This window comes from Channa argus, chromosome 19 (assembly GCF_033026475.1).
Source record: "Channa argus isolate prfri chromosome 19, Channa argus male v1.0, whole genome shotgun sequence".
Lineage (NCBI taxonomy): Eukaryota > Metazoa > Chordata > Actinopteri > Anabantiformes > Channidae > Channa > Channa argus.
The window spans coordinates 2,266,018-2,290,495 of record NC_090215.1 but is presented as its reverse complement, the minus strand read 5'-3'; the positions used below and the strand labels follow the sequence as shown (position 1 = coordinate 2,290,495).

General features: G+C 40.6%; 1 protein-coding gene across 7 annotated transcripts in view; it reads right to left on the bottom strand.

Annotated features, from left to right (window-relative positions):
* The window catches only part of arhgap29a (Rho GTPase activating protein 29a), a 35,887-nt gene extending 12,098 nt beyond the window's left edge, over positions 1–23,789 (bottom strand). Inside the window, exons 1-11 of one of the 7 annotated variants that reach the window (XM_067485946.1) lie at positions 23,659–23,789; positions 22,202–22,581; positions 8,796–8,939; positions 5,274–5,370; positions 4,865–4,937; positions 4,218–4,278; positions 3,650–3,796; positions 1,414–1,478; positions 1,218–1,328; positions 996–1,076; positions 479–664 (exon numbers count right to left, since the gene is read on the bottom strand). In XM_067485946.1, the coding sequence (XP_067342047.1) occupies positions 479–664; positions 996–1,076; positions 1,218–1,328; positions 1,414–1,478; positions 3,650–3,796; positions 4,218–4,278; positions 4,865–4,937; positions 5,274–5,370; positions 8,796–8,939; positions 22,202–22,481 (1,245 nt within the window). In that variant the 5' untranslated portion in view covers positions 22,482–22,581; positions 23,659–23,789. The other 6 variants (XM_067485945.1, XM_067485950.1, XM_067485947.1 and 3 more) reach the window with 6 other exon arrangements.
* Positions 23,790–24,478: the final 689 nt, after the last annotated feature.

Below are 24,478 nucleotides of genomic sequence, written 5' to 3'. Positions count from 1 at the left end.
CGCATTGTCTGAATGTTGATTTGGCACAGTTTTTACGCCAGATGGCCTTCCTGACGCAACCCTCCCCAAATTCTCCTGGACTTGGACCAGCACTGCACAGCTGTGGGATGGGAATGGGCTGTTAGGGGTTCAGTGGTTTGCCCAGAGACACTTTGACATATAGCCGGGACTGCGGATCGAACCACTGACCCTGTGGTGCGTGGACGACTGCTTTACCAGTTGGTAAAGCAGTCGAGCTACAGCTGCCCCCCGGAGAAATGCCATTCATTTTGCAAATAGTTCTTCAGAGCTCAGATGATAAGACAGCTATGGTTCAAAGGTGATACAGAATTTTTTTCTGACCAATCAACAGTCGGCAGTGTTTCATGTCATAACGGTGATACCAAAACAGAAGAAGAAATGCTAAAACAGAAGTTCATGGCCCATAGCAATCTACAGTGTACAGTGAACACAAAGCTCAACAGAATAGGTGCTACACCTTCTGCAGAGCCTCTTCCTCCAGCCTTCGCCTCTTCTCTAGCTGTTTAGCCCCTGCTGCTCCTCCTCCCCCTCCTCCAATCTGCTCCTCCTCCAGGCGGCTAGTAGAAACCTTGGCCTTCTCATACTCCTCCTGTCGCTGAGCCTGCAGCAGCCGAGCCTTCTTCAGAGCAGTATCTGCGTCATGCTGGAGATGTAAATATATTCAATTAATACACAACAGAAATAAACACAATTCCACGCATACAGTATATGCAAGTACAGATACCACCACATACGTCAACGCTGTAACTTTAGGCTGTTGGCAGCTGATGTTTTTGTCCACTTAAATATAAAAAAACAAAACAAAAAAAAACTATTATGGTAAACTTTTAAAATGACTAACAGATTCTAAGTATTTATCCTCTTTTAAGATAACGTTAATTATTACAAACATTACCACAATGCATTTCTAATAATCTGAAAGAGACCAGTGTAAAAGTTGTGGAATGACTTTCATGTTAAATAGGTCAACTCACCATTTTCTTTTGCTCCCTCTGCCACTGCTCCTTAACCTCTTTTCGAAGTTTGTCCAGTTCATTCTTTCTGGATAGGAGAGGCTGGAACACACACACAAACACACACACACACACACACACACACACAGCAAGTCAGCAAGTCTTCTTGTTTCCATTGTACCATTGTACAGCCCAAGACAAAGACCCATTTGGAAAGGAGCAGTAGACAGTTTGTTTTCTAACCTGCATGAATTTGTTGCTCTGGAGTATTGAAGCAGTGTGAAGTACCAGCTGACTGTATTCAATGTCATTTTTGAAAGCGTTCATGTAGATCTCACGGAAAGGCATGAATTCCTTAAACAAAGAAGAGAAAGCCTTAATCCTTAACAGCAAAGCAGCAATTCAAATGCCAGAGAAACTAGAGGCAATATCAACTCACCTGCTGACTTGCGAGCGTCTTGGCTGATTCGGCCATTTTGGCGTAACTCTTTGCACACTCAATATCTGTAAATAACACAGCAAAACTGATATAGATTCGGTAAATTTAACAACATGTACAGTGTACTCTAAAGGCCTGCAAATATAAAACAAAGGAACTGGTGGTGGACATCAGGAAGTCTGGGACTCCTGTCAACTCTCACTATGTAGGGGGAGAGGGGGTGGAAGTAGTTTCGGAGAACAAATACCTAGGTGTCCACATGGACAATAAACTGGACTGGTTAGCTCATGCAGCACCAATCTACAGGAAAACCCAGAGTAGGCTGTATTTTCTAAAGGAGACTAAGGTCCTTCAATCATCTGCCGAATAGGCTGCAGATTATTTATGAGTCTGTGGTAGCCAGCTCCAGCCGTGGTTTGCTGGGACAGCAATATGAAGGTGGCAGACAGTATCAGACTGGACAATTCACTAAGGTGGGCTGGTTCTGTTTTGGGGGGAGAAGCTGGACCCTCTGCATCTTGTGACTGAGAGGAGAATGTTGTCCAAACTCCTCTCAACCCACGACAACCCCTCCCATTAACTCCACTGTTTGCCACAGACTGATCATAGTCAAATACTCCCAGTGGCCATTAAACTGTTCTATTCACCCCCTCTGCTGTAAAAAGGAGGGGGACTAAATGGTCAAAATGGACAAATAGTATTGATTTTATTTCAATTATTATTTTTTATTTCACTTACGTTTACTCATCTAGCTGGGTTTTTTCTTACTTATTGATCAGTAGTTTGTACTTGTATTCGTTTATTGTCTTTGGTGGAAGTGTATCCTTTCATTTCTACTTTTCACGTGGAGAGCAGCTGTAGCAAGGCAACACAAATTTCCCCAAAGGATCAATACATTTGTTTGAATCTTGAAACACTGACTAAAAACCACTTGAGCCTTTTCTGATAAAATCACCCAGTAGTGGTCCACAGTGTGGTCAAACGAGAGGAGACAGAACTACAACATAAAATCAGTAAGTAAAGCATTAATTACAGTGGATGTGTTTAGCAAATATGCCTGTTTGCATGACTGAGTTCTTTGTGTCACTCTGTGACTAAGTATTAGTAGACTGAACCCATTCATTAACCAATGTACAAAACAAAAGCTCACACATTCACACACTCAGCCTTGAGCCTGTACAGGCCTCTATTGTTTTAAGGCCAGTACAGGTGATTGAGCAAAACCTCTCAGCAAATAAGCTCTTAATTAATACCCACATTTGGGTGGAGCTAAAATTCTGTTTAGTGATGTATAGTCATTCAAAACTCTATCTGGAATTTAAACTAAAGCAAAACATTTTCAGGAAGCAAGTGTTGCCTAGAGCTGTGAACATGCAAACATGAACCAGACAGAAAAGGAAAAATATGATTTACTACCACACAAAGTTAATAGAATTGTAAAATTTCTATTAACTTTGTGCGATTAAACATAAAAAAAAACCAAAATGTACTGAATAAAAACAGTTTCTAAAGCAGTTTTTCTCTAGAAACACACATCAAATTGCAATTAAAGCTACAGACGGCAGAGAACTGGGGGAGAGAAGTTTGGGTGGAGCAGAGTGTAGTGTATATTTTAAATAAAACTAACAACTGTGAGTACTTCTTGGTAAAAACCTACTTGTCTAATTTGCAAACTCTTCTGAAAATAAATATGCTCAGTGTGTTCAGCATGCTTTTTTAATTGTGTCCTTCACTGCAGAATATTGCACAGTACAGTTTTACCAAAAAAAATCTATTTGTCAACTCGAGTTTAACAGTAGGATCTTGTGCAGTTTTCAAAGCTTGCACATTAGAGCATATAAAAATGAGAGAGTAGCAATAAAAAATAGAAATGGAACAAAAAATGTCTGAAGGGTGTATCAGTTGTTATTTAAGCATGTGTATTTTTGTGTGTTATAACATGTCTTGAGAGGATTTGTTGTAATATTTTAGTACCACTGTTTGATGTGTTGAGTTAATATGATATTGCTTTTTAAAGCCCCTTAAAGGCACAAAAGTCCATAACACATATATAAAATCCTGTCAGAAAATACCCTGACATTACTATCCACACTAACATGTTATGAAGTGCTCAAGTTAAGTACATAGTTCATGACACAGCAACAACAACACCTGCCAGCTGACCTCTGTACATCAGAGTAGCACGTAATACTTAGCCGTGTTCAAAAATACTCCTGCCACCTGTCTCCTAACTCACCCATGTTGAGACGCTTTTCCACCCATGCCAGCAGCTCTTTGGTGTACTTGGACCAGGCCTTGGCATAGAGCAGCGCTGATTCCACCCCACTGTCCTGCCGCTGCAGTGTCCTGTCCACCTCTTCGGGCCGAACTGGCGGACATGGCCCTGTGACAACCATGGGGATAACATGAGGGAGCTTGTAAATGATGGGCTTTAAACATGACAACCAACCCCCACCCAACACACCTCTCCCCTCTGCTGGACATGCGTTTAGCTAACATCATCTGCGACTCAGTGAGAAAAGCCTTCACTGGCCTCGCATGATAATATGAAGGTAAACAGTACTGACAAGTGACTGGCTCTAAAACATATTGATAAGTAGTTAAGGAAACTGTCATCAAGAATTGAAAGCTTATAGAACCCGGTGCCAGGTTTGTCTGCAATGGCAGTGACACTCTAGAAACAACAGAATGATAAAACAACAGTAGCTCAGCTTAAACGATTCATGAATAAACTTGCTCAATCTCTCACTTTCACTGAGGTGCACTGACGTAGAGTAGCTGTGTGTTACTGAGATCTGTCTTACCTGGCGGATCATCTTTCTCAGGGCCGGATCCTCCAGATTCCACAGAGAGGGTCTCAAACGACTGAAAAACAGATCAAACACAAGGCTTATCACAAGCTTGCCTTCCTCCTTAGAGCTACTCTAAAAGCCACAACAGCAAAACAACAAAACAGAGAATTCTTTCATCGCTTGCAGAGACCGCGTCAGGAACTGGTGTCAGTGTTTAATTACTGGCTTAACCCCTGAACTCTGCTGCAGTAATTTTTCGTATGTATTGCTCGACAGTTTAGGGGCAGTAGGCCACATCCTGGCATCAACAGGATGCCAACTGAACTATATATGGAACATGGTAGGAATTATTTTGATACATGGCAGGTGGAGGATTGGTTAGTGCTGCAGCCTCACAACTAGAAAGTCCCTGGTAGGAATCTACCCGCAGGCTGTGGCCTTTCTGTGTAGAGTTTACATGTTCTCCCTGTGCTTGCATGGGTGTGAACGTGAGGGTGAATGGTTGTCTGTTCGTGTTAGTCTCCCTGTGTTGCCCCCGACATAGACTTAAACTCACCCGCTGACACCGCATGGTTTTGAGCAAGATAAGCAGTTACAGATAATGAAGAGATGAATACATCACTTTATTAAAACTATCTATTATTTTGTACTTTCCTTACCCTGCTTATCTTAGGTAGGGGAAGCCCCAACACCGATCCATTCTCTACATCTCCCATAAGGAAGTCAGACACACTGAAGGAAAGGAAAACCAGAAATTAATTGATACGAGTCAGAGAATTAATTAGATAGAACATATGCAGGAAATATAAAGAAACTTTGAGCACATTCATAATGACAATGATAAAAGACCTACACATTCCATTTTATCTCAAGCCCCCCACATTTATTTACTGACCAGGATTGTTCTTTTCCAATTATCCCTATTGATTTCTACTTTTATATAAGCAGATTTATTAACTTAAATTAATGATGCACTCTCACAGTTGACAAGGAGCAAATAGGGAGTTTACCTTTAAAAAAAACAAAATTCTTGATTAATATTAATCACAGTGATGCCATCATACTTACACATTGCCAAATGTGAATGCCAATGTGTCAATAGCAGTGTATATCTCTCCAAAAAGCTGCTGTTTGTTCTCTTCGTTCACCTCCTTGAAGTTCACTCCTATCAAATCGGGATGAAGTAAGAATGAGTCAAGTTTTGGTGGCAAACCGAAGCCCTGCATTTTAGAGACATCCTGTGTTTAGGGCATGATTCATCATCCTGCTCCTGTGATGATCTCTACTGAGTCATGCTGAACTCCTTGGATAACACTGAGCACTAAGGAGCTGTTCACATCATACTGTATGTAAAAATGTGCGGACATTCACATTCACTTTTGAAAAGTCCCTCAGAGGCATCCAAAAACAACTGTGTACCTCAAAACACAAAAACGATAAGCAAAGACCGCAAGTGTGTATATCTGGCTGTAATCTTGAAAAGCAGCAACTTCCTGCTTAAAGTCCAAACACAGTGATGACTGAGGACAGAATGGAGGAAAAACAACAGCGTAAATACGGCTGTAATCAGCGTTCACAATAAACTTCCTGTCCTTACTGAGCACAGAAAATAAACTAGGAGAGAGGCGCTCAGAAAATGATCTCAAACACTGAGCAATAAATCTGTGATGTCAGTGCGCGGCTCTGCCGCCTCAGTGATTTCCTCAGCCTTTCCTTTCCATTAGAACAATGGAGATTTTTGGGGTTCAAAGATCCACTGTTTTTGGTTATTTTCTTTCAGCTGATTGTAACCAGTGACTCTTTAAATAAATGTGTTGTGAATTCTATCTTTCAAATAGAAAACAGGCTTTGTGGAAGAAGCATGAGCTGGGAATAGTCTAGTCTAGTTCAAAGAACATGTACATAGACAGACCATGAAAGGAAGGGCAGCAGTGTGGCTCATTACTGATTAGCCACAAAGGACACATTTACATTCAGTGGCAGACATTTTTTTTTATCCGAAGTGACAAGCAACTTCATCTGGAAGCATCATACCAAGAATCTTTGGACATGGGACCGAAAAGACGAGGAGTTACCCACTGACTTAGTTTAGTGGAACACTGTTCATATTTCTTCACTGCCTTTGATCGGCCGTCCGCATCATGTTTAAAGCTCTGAATCTCACCTACAGAGTGGTCAACTCAACATCACCTTCCTCCCTAAACACCCTCCTCCAGGTCTACAATCGCTCTCGCCGATCGTGCTCGGCTAATAAATGGCCTCTGCTCCTCCGACAACACAGAGGAAAAGATCCCAAGCACAGCTCTTCATCTCAATGGTCCTGCAAACTCCGTTTGCTCAGCTCTTAGAATTACTCCCAATATTAATAAAAGCTTAAAGAAGCACTCCTTTCGCAACTTCCTTTAATTAAACAAATAAAGCTATTCTGCCCTTTCTGGAACCTACATTCGATGAACCCGAAAATAAACAGTTCTTACCATGGCACTTGATTGTCTTTGTAACTCCCTTTGGATAGTAGTCAGTCCAAGTTGACTCAGTGTAAAAGTAACTTAATGAAAAGTGGTAAACAGTATTAGCAAAAAGTATATTGTGCTACAAATGGCATAACAACCAACCTCAAACCAAGCGGTTCTTCGTCCCCTTTCAAACAGAAAGTAGCCTTCTTAATGAACAGTAACCACCACTAAAGCGTGACTGAAAGGCAAAGTTTCGTTCCAAAGCCATTTAAACAGGCCACTGAAAAGCTACGATGTTCCTCTGTCAAGGAAAAAGAAAAAACCGATAGAGAAAAAAATCCAACGCAAAGATTCGTGTCTTAGACCTAGTCACAGGAAATGTAAGGGCTCCGTTGTAATCCTGCCAGAAAAAGTTTTAATGGGGTCCAATGAGAGCCTCTTGGATCCTCTTGTCAAGTCCAAAGCAGCTACTGTAGCCACCACTATCCAAAGCACATAACTCTCTTGGTCTGTTACATCTCCTCCTCTTCTGTCCAACCCCTACCCCCAACAGGACATCCTGAGGCTTGCTGGAATACAATGCTAGTACTCGCTCAGGCCCAAACCAGTGGTCCAAACATGGTTACATCATCGAGGAAAAATTGCATTGTTTCCCTGGAAAAGCATAAGTCTCTCGAAAATATTGTCAGCCTGAAAATGCTGCGCAGAATATCAGTCTACAAGGAATTACTTCCAATGAAGAGTAACACAAAGACTTAGAAAGCACGTACAGTAATATCATTAGATGGAGGACATGAAAAGGTTTTTATGAACAACCATATAATGTAGTGTTGGAGAATGACATAATGTGAAGGAGCAGAAATCCCAAAAGCCCACACATCCTGAAAGTTTAAGCACACATTTTTATTGCTTATTTATAACTGGTAAATTAAGGACAGAACACAACAGAACACACTGGTGTTGTAATGTTGAATAATGTCAAAGACCGACAGCTTTAAAATACTGGTAAAATTCTACAGCTGATAGCACCTTGTTATTGTGTGGGGGTCAACAAGTGAGCAGTTCTGGCCACCTAGTGTCAGAAAACATGTAATGGCTAAAAGCAGGTGCTACAGCACACGTCAGTGCAAATAAATATAGAACACTGGCCTATAACAACTAGTGTGAAATGATAGACCATTTACAGAAGAGTCTATTCAACACAGGCACCTGTTCATAGATGTCACCAAATAAACCAGTTGGTATTAATAAGACAGGGTTGTAAGTGGCTGCAATTTTTATACTTTTTTATCCTTTATACATTGTTAAGATGCCACCATAAAATCATTATTATTAAGAGCCTAGGGCTGTTAGGACTGTCAAATCTAAGGCTTGCTTCTTGAAAAATGTCCTTCTGTGTGACTTTCTATGTGCTTGTTCTTGCACAAAACATGAACTTGCACGTCTTTAATAACTGTTTTTGACACACACACAAATATTTTAGTCAAGGTAAACCACAATCATGTGCAAAGCCGCCTCAGACTTTGTTCAGCTCCCCATGTCACCATTCATTATTAAGTGCAAACAATTCAATAAGCTATGCAGCCCCTCTATGTCCTTCTTTGCATGTAAATGGAGATGAGGTACAGTCAGGGGATTCTTGTGTGGCAGCCAAGTTAGGAATTGACCTGCATGCCAGATCAAAATCTCAGAGAATGAGAGCTTGAAAAGGATTCCTCAGTGTATTTCCCTCTAGACTGGCAGACAAAGCACAAAGGACACCCGCTTCTCTCTGTCTCCCCAAGCAGGTATTTGACTCCCAAATATTATTTTCTTACTCCCCACATGTGGTTTAAAAAATGCCCACTGTTGCATTCTGAGCACTTGAGTGACTTCTGAAGAGTGTGTTGCTTTAAAGCTACAAGAAAAGGTTCCCTGGGCATTTCTCTTTGAGCCATAGGAAGACAGTGGGGGAGAGAGGACATACTATAGTAACAGCGATTGTCCAGGAGAGAAGACTGTCAAGGAAGGATGGAGGAGGCGATATAGATAAGGAGAGACAGAAAACAGACCAAAGGAGGAGCGGAGGAGTAGCTGGTATGTTTCACAGGAAAGCTGGAAGTGTGTGTGTTAAAGGCCGGTCGTTAGAGCTCACCTTTGACTGTGGCGATGACGGTTCCAGCTGTACTGAGGATGTCCACCGAGTTGAGGCTCTGGTGTTTGTCAATAATGGCCTTCAGGACTCTGAGCAGCTCTCCAAGACGCTCATGGACTGCCTGATGAAGGAAGCCCTGGTGCTCTGGAAAGTCATAAAGATAGTTCTTTTATCCGAAATAATATAAACGTAATATAAATATAAATAATCTAAACGTAATATAAATCCCCGCTCAGTGATCGGTAGGTCATCGTCGCATTTGATCTTTCTTGTAATATGCAGTGTGGTTGGATTGTACCATTTTTTTTAGTTATGTCAATTAAGTACATGTATTTTAATAAGAGTAGCTGAAGTCACAATGTAAGAGTTTTAATGAGGCCTCTTGGTTTCAAATTCATCTGTGTGTCGTAAAAATGAAAGAACTTGAGGCTGAACAATAGTTCTAACCGGCGCAGTAAATACTTAGCGGATTAAACCCAGTTATTATAAATGAATTTTGAGACCTCAATGGCAACTGGATTACCACATATCACTGCAGCTTTGTTGGTTCAAAGGGTGACCATGGCAGCCATGTCATACTATGTCATCCATTCACAACAATGCAATTAGTGTGAGGAAGAATCCACCGTGTGTAGAGTTTTGGGTAGAAGAAGTGATTTAGTTACAGTGAATAACCACCATTTACAAACGGTTAGTTAGTAGTTTTGCCATGAATGACAGCTAGAAGTATTAAATGGAAAGGGAAAGGGGTGGGAAATGTCTTTGCCGCCCCGTCTCACAAAACACAATATAAACACACATAATTGTGTCTAAAATATGTTCTGGTCCTCGGTTGGAATCACACCGCAGCCTGCCTAGTAGGTTTCTTTCATGTAACGTTTTAAATGTTACATGTGCAGTTACATGCATTTTGAGTTATGCATGTTTCAATTATGAAACACACGCACACACAGGTGCACATGCACAAACACACGCACACACAGGATACAGACAGTCAAAGCCTGATTTTGTGCTGACGATCACTCCCAGATTACCACATAATGGAAGGGGGGATCAGAAAGATTTTAGCTGTCTCCTATTTTTTTCTTTTATTTGTTAGCCCTCTCGTTTGGAGTGGGACAAATACTACCCACAGTGGAGCTACTAATGCTGGTCCTGTATGGTACCATGACGATGCAAAGTAAGGGCTGACCTGTAATTTTGACCAGCAGGTGACAAGTTCAAATTACCAATAATCCACAAGATCACAACTGTCACACAATATATTAAAATAAAACTATCCAGGCCAAACAGTATCCATTAGCTTCCATTAGCTGTGTGTGTGTGTGCATAGATAGTTTGTAAGTATTAAGTTAAGGCGCAATAACGCCTGGAAATAACGCCACAAGGGGGTCAAGGTCAAGTAATTCTTATGTAAACAAGCTCTTGACTAAATATATAAATAAGTAAAGAAAGAAAGTGGCACCCGATTCAGAAGAGCGCAATGACCAAAACGATTACATAAGACAAACATCCCAGACTGTCCCACTACACTACACCAAACACGACATGAACTACTCCAGGTCAAAATGGCCTGTTGCTTCCAGTATGCCAAAATCTTCTCAGCAGGACTCAAGAGAGTCTTATCCTGCTCCTTAGCAACCATCTTCATCCATCTTCATCAGCTGTCATGCACGGCTCCTTCCAGTGCCAGAGACCTGGTGGCTTTTGATAACGAAAGCCTCTTGTCCTTTTGTTTCAGCACCCCAGCTCCCCACGAAGCAGGAATAGGGCTGACAATCTGCTTCTGGCCCAGCCACACATCCGACTCTGAGTCAATACAGTCAATGCACATGGGCGTATGGAGAATGTCATTCTCGCAGTTGGTAGCCGAAATAATTTTGTCTTTGAAACATGGCTAAAAAGGGTAAAGTAGAAAATTGGTGTGATGTTTGATTTTGGAGTGTTTAATATATTCTTATGTTATAAAAATAAACAAAACGTTCAATTAAAAAAAGCTTCACCCACAACCTTGTATAGTGAGCCCAACCCACAATGATTTGAAAAGGATCAACGTTTACAACAAGCCGCTACAGCCCTTAACCTCTTAAATGATCCTGGTCAGGTTGGACCCATTTATGGACATTATCCTTTGAATAACAAGTAAACACAAAGGCCCTAATGCTCCCACAGAGAATATACTTCCTATTCACTGATCAAGTAACTGAATCCTGAGTCCTGGAGGCATCATGCCTGGACAAGCAAGACATTTAGAATGAGTCCAAACCATAACTACCCATGAGACAGAGCGTCTTCCTTTGCAAGCTCCATGGGCTTCCAACTTCAATGGCGGATGTGTGGCCTATTGGAATGGCCATAAATGGAGGCTAATTAGCAAGCCATTAGGATTGCACCCCCCTGCCCAGCAGGACACATGATAATGTACAGAGACTAATTATTTAACCCTTTCGACTGACAGAGAAGACAACTCATTCCCACCAGGCAAGCAAAGGGCAATGCATTTTGATTCAGTGGTGGTACTTTTTTAAGAAGAAAGAAAGTTTTGAGAGGACATCCTTGTGGGACTGGAATAACAGAAAATAATGCAAACATCAGTTCAAGGCCATCTAAAAAGTGGCTAAAAGAAGAAACTGCTGGGACGATCAAGCTGTTTTCCACTGGGAAGACAACCGAGTTTTGAGTGAGCTTTTGTTTGAGTGCCAGGAACTCTATTGTCCCTGGGGCCACTAGCAAACAGTGGGACTGGTCACCACATGGGCCTGTCACATGAAGCATTTATGGAACACTAAATCACAACGCCAGCTTTTCACTTTTACCGGTAATATAGCGAAGTGTAGAGTGATGGGTAGTGGTGGGAAAATTGCAGGGAGTCATAAGAGGTTTTTTTTTTGTGAATATAAAAGTAAAAAAAAAAAAAGGCGGAGGAGAAAGGGGTGTGTGTTATTTGGAACGACCCTCTCACTTGGGATTTGTCACTAAATTTACCCCTGCACCCCACATCCCTGCTTCAGTGGGGGTTATGAGAGAAGGAGAGAGTGAGAGACATTCCTGGGCATAATAAGCTCTGGTGAATGAAGGCTACAGGAGGATCAAACTCTGATCCTGATGAGAAGGAGGCCGCAGATCAGGAGCTGCTCACAAGCTGCAAAGAACCCATTGCTAGGTTTTTACTTCATTAGCGTCATGGAAACCCCACATTCTAGCCTCTTGTTCTGAAGCGGGAATGGGAGTTGCAGGAGTGCAGGGCAGATGGAATCATTCGCCATCACACCTCAAAATATTGGGATGCTGCACTGAAAGCAGAACATTTTCATGTCACAGACCTATGATTACGCAAACATTAAGGCCAAGGAATAAAATTTAATATTGTATACAAGGGTCTTGTATAGAAAGATCATACTGGTTGTTTAATCTATGCAGTATGTGAGGAGGCACTATTGGTTTCCTTATAAATATCTAAATGTATATTGCTTGACAGTAAAAACATTAGACAAAAAACAGGAAGGGTACAACATGTTCAATTAGGAACTTGTGTTCTGTGACGTTTGTTGTAGTAGTGTTATTGTGTTAGAATCATTCACACCTGTTGCAAATGCATATCTAGCGCAGTTGTAAAGACCCCAGGGTCCTTGGAATGTACATAGTCGTCTTATCAAATGTAAGCTATGCAAATTTTAGTGTTTAACACATCTGTCTTTTTGGTTGCACAACATTTCAGATGCCAGCATTTAATGTGAAAAGCTTTGTAAATACATTTGTCCACAGTATAAAAAAACCACATAAGAAATATTGATATGTACCACAAGGAAACTTGCCATTCTGACTTTTGGGCATCAATGGTTTGACTTTTTGAAGCACAAAACTTCCACTGGGGGCCTGACACAAAATGACTTGGCAACATTCCTTCAACTGTGACCCTAGCTATGCTCAGTCATGCATCGCAAATCATGGGAGCAATGTATTATTTATGCTTCAAAACATCTGAGATGGAGGGCCGCTTATTACCACAAAGCAAGTGTGAAATTACTAAACGTGTCAAAACACGGTTGGCAGAGGTCCAATCAAATGGGAGCACATCATGGAAGAGGAGACAAAATAGGATGTTGGACAGGTTAGGCATGGCTAATGTCAATCAAAAGTTCCCATTGTGTCCTTTTGAGCCATTCCACAGCTGGCCACTCTCTATGTAACCAACAAAGATTCAGTAGTGGTAGTTATTTCAAAGAAATGTGTATTCATCAGAATCTCTGGGACGGCTAATACTGAGGGGCTTCCTTCGAAACTCATCCTATTCTTCAAAAGACAAGCAACCAAATCCAATCAATCAGCATGTGACTCAATAAGCATTGCCTTGCTTTACTTGATTCGTCTTTAATTGGCTTGGGTGAAAGGCCAAATTTTTTTCATTTGCCCATGTAGCAACTCATTGGTTAAAATGACCCTTTCAATACAACATTTAACTGTTTCTCAAACTATAATGGGGTTTGTCAAAATGGGTCCACTTAACCTTTTACGCTCTGCAAGGGTCACTGCAATGGGTGGCCCATACATCACTTCATATCCCCCTCCTCAACATACTTCCTGCGGTCAGCAGCCCTGGTCCACCTCTGTCGACAGACCACCAGTGGTCCACTTTATGGATTAGCAGATTACATGCAGCTGGTAAAAGACAAAGAAAAGTTGCCTTCCCACACTTTAACTTAAAAACCGCAGCATTCCCTGTAGCTTCACCTTTGAAGCTGTTTTTCCCCATGACTGCTTGCACACAGGCCTAGTGTTTAGAAAAGAGCCCTAGGCTAGACACACAGCACCTCACAACTAGATGGGGGGGCTTTTATCTTCGAACTCCACAGGCTACTGCCTTTGTCAGTCTTGTTAGCTCTGGACACCTTAAGCCAATGAATATTTTCGCACAGTGAATAATGACAATAGGAAATGCATTAAATTAATTTTGACTAATAGAGAGAACCCTGTGGTATAACCATATATTGCATATTCATAATAAAGATTACAGCCAATGTGAAAATTGAAAATTATCCTCAAATCCAATGGCAAACTGGCAAAACATTGCAAGCTTTTATTCAAGTCAACAGAGAGGCAAGACAATCCCCCTCTCTCGGTTTAGATAACCGCCAAATCACCACCTACTGTTGATACAAAACTCTCAAGGCTGGCATTGCAACTATGCTTTCTTTAAGGAGAGTCTGAAAATCCCCCCACTGTGCAACCTCTAGTTGGCAGCCAAATGGGCCCTGAAGAGAACCTGAAGAGAGTAATGTAGGCAAAGGAACATCAGAAGGCCAGGGAGATGGGAGATCGGGTCCAACAAGCTCAAAGACAGGCCTATTTACTCTACAGCACCTGTCAAGAGGCAGAAGTGGGATTTGAGGGGGCTGAGGTTACGGGGCAAAAACAGCATTCAGAACAAGAAGACACTGTTTGGCTTAACCGGCGTCGTAATCCTGGAAGAATGTGCTTTGTATGGCAGCAGGGTTATGCTTTTGAATATAATCACTCTTGGCATTTAATGGACTCAAATGCACTAAATAAAACAACTTTCTCAGATTTTGAGCATCTCTATTGGTTAAAATGAAAGGGTTTGAGGGAGATGTGTACAAATTCTGAAAACAAGAAACTGGGCCAAGTATCTGTAGAATTTCAGGAACAGATTCAGTTGGAAGAGTAACAAGCGCCTTCTGTGAACACATGGCACGGTCTTGTTTTTTTTTTTAAACCATGGTTACAATTAACAGCTTTAATAGATCAGTCCCTCCAGGAATTTGCAATGTAGCGCACAACAAATCACAACAATTTATTCAACTAATCCTCCATAAATTCTGCACAGCCTTGCAATTTAAAACACACACACACAAAAAAAACATTGCAACATCCATCACATTTTTTTATTATTATTATTTTTTTTTTTTTTGAAAAGATTAGCCAAATTAGGCATTTTATCCTGCAACTATCACAAAAGGTACATAAAAACCTGAAGGGGCTGCTAGACACAGGCCTTGTATGGTGGTGAAGCCATTCAGGTCCGTGGCAGCAACACTGATCCACACCTGCAAGCCTTGTTAAAAAGGTACTAAACGGGGGCCACGCTAGATTTGTTGAACACAGCAACTTGGAGTTCACAAAATTCTGCAGACAAAGACGACAGCGGTTTCTCTTTCTCGCTGCCATCAGCTCTATTGGCCTTTAACAATTTTGAACCCAGCATGGGGCTGAACCAGTCATATGCAACCATGCCCCAAAGTTGCCCTAAAAACAAGGCCAATTATGCTGAATACAGTCCTTAGTACACAAATGGGAATAGAAGAGAGATTTTGCAGACAACAATTAGCAAAGGCTTAGGAGCCTGGGAGTCCTACACTGTGCCATGAGTAGCAACAATCAATGTTCAAGAACTGCACAATTAAGAACCTGTCACTTGCAGCATTTACAGTGAACTTTTAACTGGCAGACGCAGTACACATCCTTCCTTGCCAACTTATAGTCATAATCAATAAAAAAAAGAAAAATAAATAAATAGAAAGAAAATCAATATAAATATAGTTTAAATATAGTTTGAATATAAATAAAAGTGAAAATGTGTTGCTTCTTGATGCATTTACCACCTACAGTCCATTTACTGATGTAAGAATAGTTTAACTGGCATCCAAGTTGTTTTTTCCAATAAAATCTCTTACAAAGAACCTTTATATTTAGTTTTTGGGAGGCAACTTGTTAAATCATGATGAGCAGAATGAAAGCAGCACTTTTGGATGTTGGTTATGATGTTATGATTCAAACCATTAAGTTCCGTTTGTCGTTGTTTATTGTGCATACAGTGCTTCACCTGTGCTATGCTGCAAAAATCTGATAAATATAAGATTTTATTTAAAAAAAAAAAAAAAAACCCACAACAACATACAATTATTTTGCATTTTATTCATTTTTAAGATGAACTCCTTACAAACATGGCTGGAAAATAATGTATACAAATCGAATAAACCTGGCATTCCTTCGAGTATATCTGCAATAAATGACAACGTTTGTGGTTAAATATTTAGATCTTGTTTAAAAGTGCAGGGTGTCTAATTAAAACTGCCCTGCCTAATTCTAAATGACTTAAATCTAATGCAGGGATCAAGCAACAGATTCAGGGCCCATATAAGCTCATTCAGAGGATAAATTGCCCATCCTTGTATCAAAGCTTTAATCCAATGAGGACAAGAAGATGTATTGGTTAAATTGGCCATCTTTGTTCTGAGTAACACAGTACATGCAAGAATATGACACTGGTATCATATGATATGTTCTATTCTGGATAATCTATTACAGTTAGACGAAAAGCTTATCTGTATATAGAGTAAGATGCCTCTAGTTGAGAGAGTTTCTCAAGAGCACACAACCCTTAGGTTCTCACGTATGCTGTGGGAATCTTAGTGTGTGTGTGTGTGTGTGTGTGTGTGTGTGTGTGTGTGTGTGTGTGTGTGTGTGTGTGTGTGTGTGTGTGTGTGTGTGTGTGTGTGTGTGTGGCAGACATCTGCAGACTTCGGGAACAAAGTTGCCCCAGCAAAAACAGTGCCCATAACATAAATCTTTGAAAAGGAAAGAGGAGTGACACACACACATACGGAGCTCCCTTGGGTTCCAACTTCAAAACAACCTACAAATCTTCAAGTTATTAACTTAAAGTCAGCCTCTTTTTATCACAGGGCGCCTTCATTGCAAACATTGCGGGTTGACGAAGGACACATTTTCAGCTGATGCTGCTTGGTATAGTAAACCATTTCATGTTTTGTTTGCCGTGGCCGAGGATATAAGTTAGCCTGCCATATGTCAAAATACTTCCCTACCTAAATCCTGAGAGTGGGGGGCTGGGTAACAATCTAAAGATCTGACCCTAGCATGTCGACTAATTCTGTCTGTGCTCTTAACCCACACAAAGCAATTAAGTTAATGTTATAAATCCTTTTTAGGGAGCTTACTTAACAAGATAAGGATAGTATTAAATCGAGATCCTTTAAAAAGTTTTATTTCGGGATCAGACTCCCAAACCTTCTGGATATTTAAGAGAGACATCTTCAAAGTAAAGAAGGCTTGCTGTCTTGTGCTTGGCATAATTTACAGTGGCTTTAAATACAGCTGCAGTAAAAGAACCATAAAAGGAACTCTTTGGAAGAACAAGACGACTGCAATGCTTACAGAGGATCCCAGACCTGGTGGGACAGACTGTTGAAACAGAGCACAGTTACAGCTATTAAGAAAGTCTGGAATTGTTAGTGAAAAGCCAAAGTAGGGCTAATTTTAGGCTGGTATTTCACAAGGGGTGATTTAGAATACAAATCACTAAAATAGTAGTTAGGCATTCTCTGAGGACCCAGACCAGAAGCACTTTCCCACAAAGCTTTAGTATCACGGCAGAATACTTAACAGGCTTCCAAAAAAGAAAAACTAATCACAGCATATTTCAACTTAAAGGCACACAAACTATGTACAGTGTAACATCAATGCAGTAAATGTACTAATTGTACCGTTCAGTTTTAGAACGATGACAGGGACAAAAAAAAAAATAGACTGTTTTCGGTTTCGCACCTCGAAATTATCACTTGCTTGAGTGGTCAGGTGCACCTGCCACTTACAAAGAGTATGTCATTCTACATTACACAACACCTGTGGAACATTTTTAGTACGTATCTGTTAATCATTAAAACCCAGGACCAAATTTCAGCTGTGAGAAGAAACCCCACACTGATTACCAGAGGACACATATGACTCAGTGCTTATGACACAAAGCAAAACATTCAGCTGGCTTTAACAGTAAAGCCGATGATGAACTTGCGGTACAAACTTGTTATTATGCATGCTTGTTGCACAGCAACCCTTCCTAGAAAGAATAAGGGCACAGTATTTGAGAGTTAGCAAACTGGTATTGACAGGATACACTCATGGTCAGTAGGCTGAGGTAAATGTTCTGCACTTATTTAGCACTTTTCTACCTATTATCACTCAAAGCGCTTTACACTGCTTCTGATTCACCCATTCACACTCACACCGATGGGGGAGCTGCTATGCGGCTGGCCAACGCTCACCGAGAGCAACTAAGTTGGGGTTCAGTGTTTTGCTCAAGGACACTTCGACATGTGACCGGAGGAGCCGGGGTTTGAACCGAAACTGTGAGATTGGTGGACGACCGCTCGACCTTCCTGCGTCATAGTCGCACACAGTCGGTGAACCCAGGCTTGGATAGTTTGACACGTTTGTGCTGCAATTAAACATTACAGAGTTCTACTCAAATAACTGATCATAAATACGTTGCCTTGCAGCAAAATAAAGACAGCTGACAAAGTTGGATGAACATAATAAACACGCATGATATTCCACCTGGGTAATTAACAACCAATCATGCTCTGTGATATGTAAAAATAAGATGAGCAGCAGCAGTGGAATTAGGATTATGGGAGATTTTACATTGACACGTTAGACAGCACTTTCCACCACTAATCAGCAAAAGACCAAATGAGGGAACATCTTTTAAAAGACACTAGTTCCATCTCTCCAGTAGTTCCACAGATTTGGCTATGGTGCACTGCAGTTGTTAGGGTTAGGGTTGGTTTTGCTTGCCTGTACGTCACAGAATATCAGTGTATGACCTTGTGAAAAGCAACAATTTCTAATTACTTTGATTTTGCCATTTTCCACGCACATGTGTAAAACTGTACGTATGTAATAACAATGAACTCAAATGAACATTTACAAATTAACAAGGTAAATGAACACATACAGTAGAAGCATCATCTAAAATATTGAAAAACCCAAAAGATTCCTATATTTTTAGCCACTTTAAAACTACGCCTAATATCCCATAATTACAATACAGTGTAATTGTATGGAATATTTCATAATATTGTGACAATGCTGTGGAATTGTGACAGTGTTTTTACCAGTTTTACAAACTTTAGACATTGTCTCAAGCAGGTCAAAGTAGGCAGGCATTTGCTTGGTTGAGCGAGTGGTGTAACGATGAGAAACTTTAGAGCTGATTTGGTGGCGATGATATGTTGGACCTAGTTGGATCAGGTTGATGTCACTCTGTCTCTTTCTATGTTGAACATATTTGAGATTTATGACTGACATCTCAACTAAGGGAGAACAAGAGTAAAACACAGCTTTACCCTTAGTTAGTCTGCGTTGTCCAAGCTCACTTCTCATTTTAAATTCATGAGTTTTCTTCACGTGTTAATACCAGATTTTTTTTTAAAAAATGACACACCTGGCTAATACAGGCTTAAATAAAATGCCTCCTTGCCACACTCAGCTTTACTGAGTGACTCTCTTCCTGTTGCAGTTTTCATTCTTAAGTGGCTGATGAACAAAGGAGGCCATCATTCTCTCTGGCACGTAAACACCGATGACACACCTGTCTTAGTCAGACAGAGAACAACACACCGTCACTCCTAAAAATAGATGAGATGCACAGCAACCCGTTGCAAAGCTTTGGGAAGATAACAGCAGCTCCAGAACAGTTCAAATGCCGTTTAGTCTGAGCTTCCTTCAATTACGTACAAATCCACTGGACACTGTCACAAATTAAAGAGGAAACGTAAATATCACACTGTATGGATGCTCTGACAGGTCATCTCCATTGACCAAAAACAGACACATCAAAAATCGAAATTATTAAGCATCGCTGACAACAACCACAGCTGAAGACTCACCATGTAACAATTACCTTTTATGGTTGATGTGCATTGCTAGGAAAAAATACTTTTAGGCGTAAGATACCCCCAGGGACCAATCCCACAAACCACAGCTATTCTTGACTTGGGAAAGCATCATTTCTGCAAAAGCTGCCAGTTAGCTGCTGCATGCTAGTCTGGAGATGCCTCCGGAGACGGTGGGTGTCAGACTCACATTGTTGAAAGTGAATGCAGGCACTGTTGCGAGGAGTACAAGGCACTAAACTCAATATTGCCACTGACTACTGGCTCTGTGTGGTAAAAAAAAATAAAAGGATCACTTCAGTTTTAGTGAGTGGCTGTGGTAAGGAGAGGTTTGAACTATTGTGGTGCAGCAGAGACAATATGGTCATAAATTAAGATGGAAGGGGTTAAATCACATCTAATCACAGCACAAGTCAGTGCCTCTCAAGAATCTGTTAAAGCTCAAGGGACTAAACCTCAACAATGACACTGTGACGATGCTCACAACAACCACAACCACAAACTGGCTGCATATGACCAAGAAAATTATTTATTTTAACGTATGACAATATTTGGTAGCCTTTGTATTTTTCCCCCATTTCTTATTTGAATCAGTGCTGAGAGGACAAGTGAGAGAGACAGTGATAAGATTCCAAAGAGTGTTTGCATGGAAACCAAGTGTCATCCAATGTAAAATCACTGATTTATCAAACAAACTCCTTTTTCCTTTTCCTGGAATCTGGAATCACTTTGAGACACAATCCTTCTACTTTCTTAAACAAGAAACCTATTATTTCATCCAGCCTGGCTTCCCTAAACCTGCCCTTTCCTGTATTTTGCCAAAAAAGCCTTCTAATGGGAGTAGTCCTGTTTTAGATTCACACATGAACATCTCGTTTCCATAACCGAGCGTGTGCTTTACATTAGCCGCAGATTAAGCTTAAGTCACTTTCAAAAGGATTGTGTTACTTGTACATAGTTTGTGTATTGATATTTGGACAGAGCAGAGATTGTAAACCGGTTTCTTACCTTGACAAGCATCAAGGGCAAAACATCTAGAATGACAGCTATGCAACATTGTTGCTTAAAAAGCGCCTGTTCTGCTCTCTAGAACAGCAGCCAGTCAAGCTGGGTCAAGCACATTTTCTGACCTCTCCAGACAAAAAAAGCTGACATTGATTCCTGAGGCGTGGGTGTCATGGCATAGTGGTAACAGAGGGGCATGGCCACCTTACGTTCCTTAGGCCTCGCTTACTAGATTTGGGGATTAACAAATCTGGATCTGAACCAAAAGCCAACACCAAACAAAGTGAGACAGGAATGTAATAACCACCTACGCAAATACGGAGTCTCACAACCAGCAGTGTTTATCAGCCTTGTCTCTCGGAAAATGTTCATTTAATAATTCCCTGATTAAAGGAAGCCTATTAAAAAAATAAGTGAAAAAATAAGTAAACCTCTGCTGAAATCATGCTTCTGCTGCTGCTGCTGCTTGATGACAAGACAATATATTTTTCTTTATTTTGAGGAGATGGCTTTAAAAATAGAGACACCTGCTTTTTCAGATCAGAATATTGACAATATTTTCTGCAAAGAGCTCAACATGTCATTACTGAGTGCACATTATTTCACTGTATAAGAGCCAAGCTACAAGAGAGATAAGCCTGGTTGACTGACCATGCAGTCAAGGCCGCAGCAGGACAAAACAGGTAGATAGCCTGGGACTGTGCACTCTGGGGTGAAAGCAACAGTGTGTACACAAGAGTTGACTGGTTGCTACATTCCATTACAAATCCCTTTGACATGCTTGCATTGTTCCATGTTTTGCCCCTCTATTCTGACAGAAATTCAGATTTAAATAGAAAGCTTGCATCTGGTTTGTTAGCACAAAACCAGAATATCATTTTAACCACACAGACGTGTTTATGTCATCACAAGTAAGAACTTGGAAGCATTCACAAGCATGAAATGTTGAAAAGCCCTCATTCACAAGAAACACAGAGGTTTATGGGTTTTGTCCAAACAAACTGTGCAAATAGCAGAAATTTCTGAAGTCACCATCTGAATCTATTAGAGTGAATATAACTGATTTATCAGTACCTCTCAGAATAATGTCCAGGTAGAAAATCACAGGGTTGTCACCATGTGTATATTACCATACTGTCCTTATTGCCACTCGCTCCAAAAATACCTTTGAAGCTGAAAACTTCTTTGAGCTGTAGAAGCACCTTAGCAAACATTACTGACAAGTTGCATTATGATGTTCTGGTCTAAGACAGAGATACCCACTGCCCTTTGTTGGACAGGTGGATTTCACTATTCCCATGTCTATTGACAATAGTGAGTCTGCAGGGACTTCGGATTGGATTTCTCAGAATAAACTGTGTAGTTCAACAATTCTGCTACATTGTTACTTCCTGCCTTGCAATGTTTCAGAAACACAGTGCTGTTTCTTAAGTAGTAGCTTAAGTAGTTTTACTGAGACTGAATAAATAAATCTCAATTTGCATTATGTTAATACAGCAATACTATAAAACACAGCCAAAACATATGAACATGCTGATGTCAGTATTTGAATCTTTTAGAGTGAATATAACTGAATTATTGCAATGTGTGCAATAAAGTATTGTTCGGTTAGAAAATCGTATGGCCCCTTTCCACAAAGCAACAATGTGGCCATAACTGACAAAACTTAACGACACATCCTAAACATACCTTTGGAATTGAAAACTTCTTTAAGTTGTAGAAGCTTATCTGCGAACTTGCGCACATCACTGACAAGCTGCATGATGTAGTTAGGGTCTGAGAGGGCGATATCCGAGTTGTCTGTGCTCAACGAGCCCCTCTTGGAAAAGCCAGCAGGGCCCGTTGAACCCATGCTGGAGCTAGAGAGTCGAGGGATACCTAAAGAGAGTTTGTTTCCACCACCACTACCACCGCCACCACCTCCTCCAGATCCTCCACCAGTGCTCTGGCGCAGCATTGCTGCCAGCATGTCTTACAGGTCCAGTGGCCCTCGGGCCTGGTGACTCGTTACCCCACTGTTCAGCTCAGTTCTCAGACACAGTGCTGGACCAAAACTAGGATGAAGGACACTGTCAAGAACAAAGAAAACTCTTAATAATCCTGACAAAATTTACTGTGGGAGCATTACATTTTGTATAACAGGTGCATTTTTGCAGGACACAGCTACGGTTATAACTGGACACGCTTATATTGTTTTGACTCCATCATATCTGCTGCCTGTCATGTGTTGGAAACACATGGTGGATTTACAGCATCTGACTTGGATGAATGGAACAGTGCATCTAGAGTTTTGCCATATGCCTGCAGTATTTTTACAAGAACAGTGCTGTTTGGAACCACATGGTAACTTAAGTAATTTGTCTTATGTCGAATAATCGACTAATTCCTTACCTTAACAGAGTAATGACGCAAAACACAACCGAAAACCTAAGTGTTTTCTCAAATTCACCTTTCTGTAACACGTCAGTCTGTTGCCGATGTTTCCATTTCTGTTACGTTACATGTTCTGCACTTTATTGCAATGCTATCGGTGCATATTCTCTATAGGGAATTGTCCTTAAAAATATCATAATAATAAAGATAGAATTTTTTTTTGTTGTATAAAACTCAGCTAGTTTAATCGACATTTCTAAAATCTAACGATTTTAATTAAACCTTTTGATATAATCTCGACTAGTTGGGGTTTGTTGTCATTGATAAACGCTGGACTGAAGCAACTTTGGTCGAGAGAAGCAATTTAACAGAAAAAAAATCAAGAATGAATGTTTTACGAAAGCCAAAACTTTACCACGTGCATTAGAATTAATGTGTAGAATTAATGTTTTCGAAGTTAGAGAAAGATTTGAGTTTTTCCAGGCGAAACGGTAACGGTCACTACTAACTTTAGGTTTGAAGGGAATTCGCGTGTCATTCATATTAAAAAAATGGAGCTACACCACGCTCCATCACTTCTTCTTCCACTTTTAAAAAACATTATAATTAATGTAGTCTGTTCACTAGTTTGCCCTTAGCTAACTCGACGAGGCTAAAACACCAAATTACACACCTTCCGTTCTGTCCTGAAACATTGCAGTCGAACAAATTCCTGAAGTTGACTGGTGGTCAGTAAAAAGTAGGACAATTTAATCCACAACCCCAGCGCCAACCTTATCTTTTGCAGCCATATCCCCAAACCCTCACAGGTCGGCTCAGCTCCACTTCACTCGCCTCCTCTTTTCCATGTGACACTGGCCGCAACGTGTGCGTGTAATGCGCTCGGGACTTTGTGTGGACTCCTCCCTTAGCAACAGGTGTCTGGAGTTTTTACAGCGGCAAGTTAGGAAAACAGTAATTACGCAGGACCTCCGGTTCTGCCTTTCAAAATAATATACTTATTTAGGAACTGTGATGGTGTGACTTTGAAATGATTTGTTTTTTATTTAAAATCCAAACCAGACTAACGTAACAAAATTACAGTACTGCATATATAGAAAATATAATTGATTAATTGATTGACTGACTGAAAATATTACGTAAGATCCACAGGGGGACGTAATCAGCCGGGCTTCATTTAACTGGTGGTTAAGCCACTAGACAGCAGACACGTGACATCTGCTGGTGAAATGACAGTAGTGCAGTGAAATGATCAGATGCTTATTCTCTTTGCACGGTTTGAAGAGAAACGAAAAGGTGAGAATCGTTTGGAGTAAAGCAGTAGAAGCACAAAAGTGATGGATTACTGACACATGAGGAATGTTTCTGTTTGTTTTATAACTTAGCCAAATAAAAATGTAGGAACTTGCATATATATACATAATGAGACAATTTAAAGGCTGACGATGACATGGTACAGCCATCCAGGGGTAGTAATCTGGTATTTGAGTGATGACAAAAGGACCTTTTTCTTTTTTTTGGCAATTTCACTCCTTATCCAAACAGCTTCTTCAGTCTAGCGTGTATGTGAGTGTTGTTCGGTTGAGGTGTTTA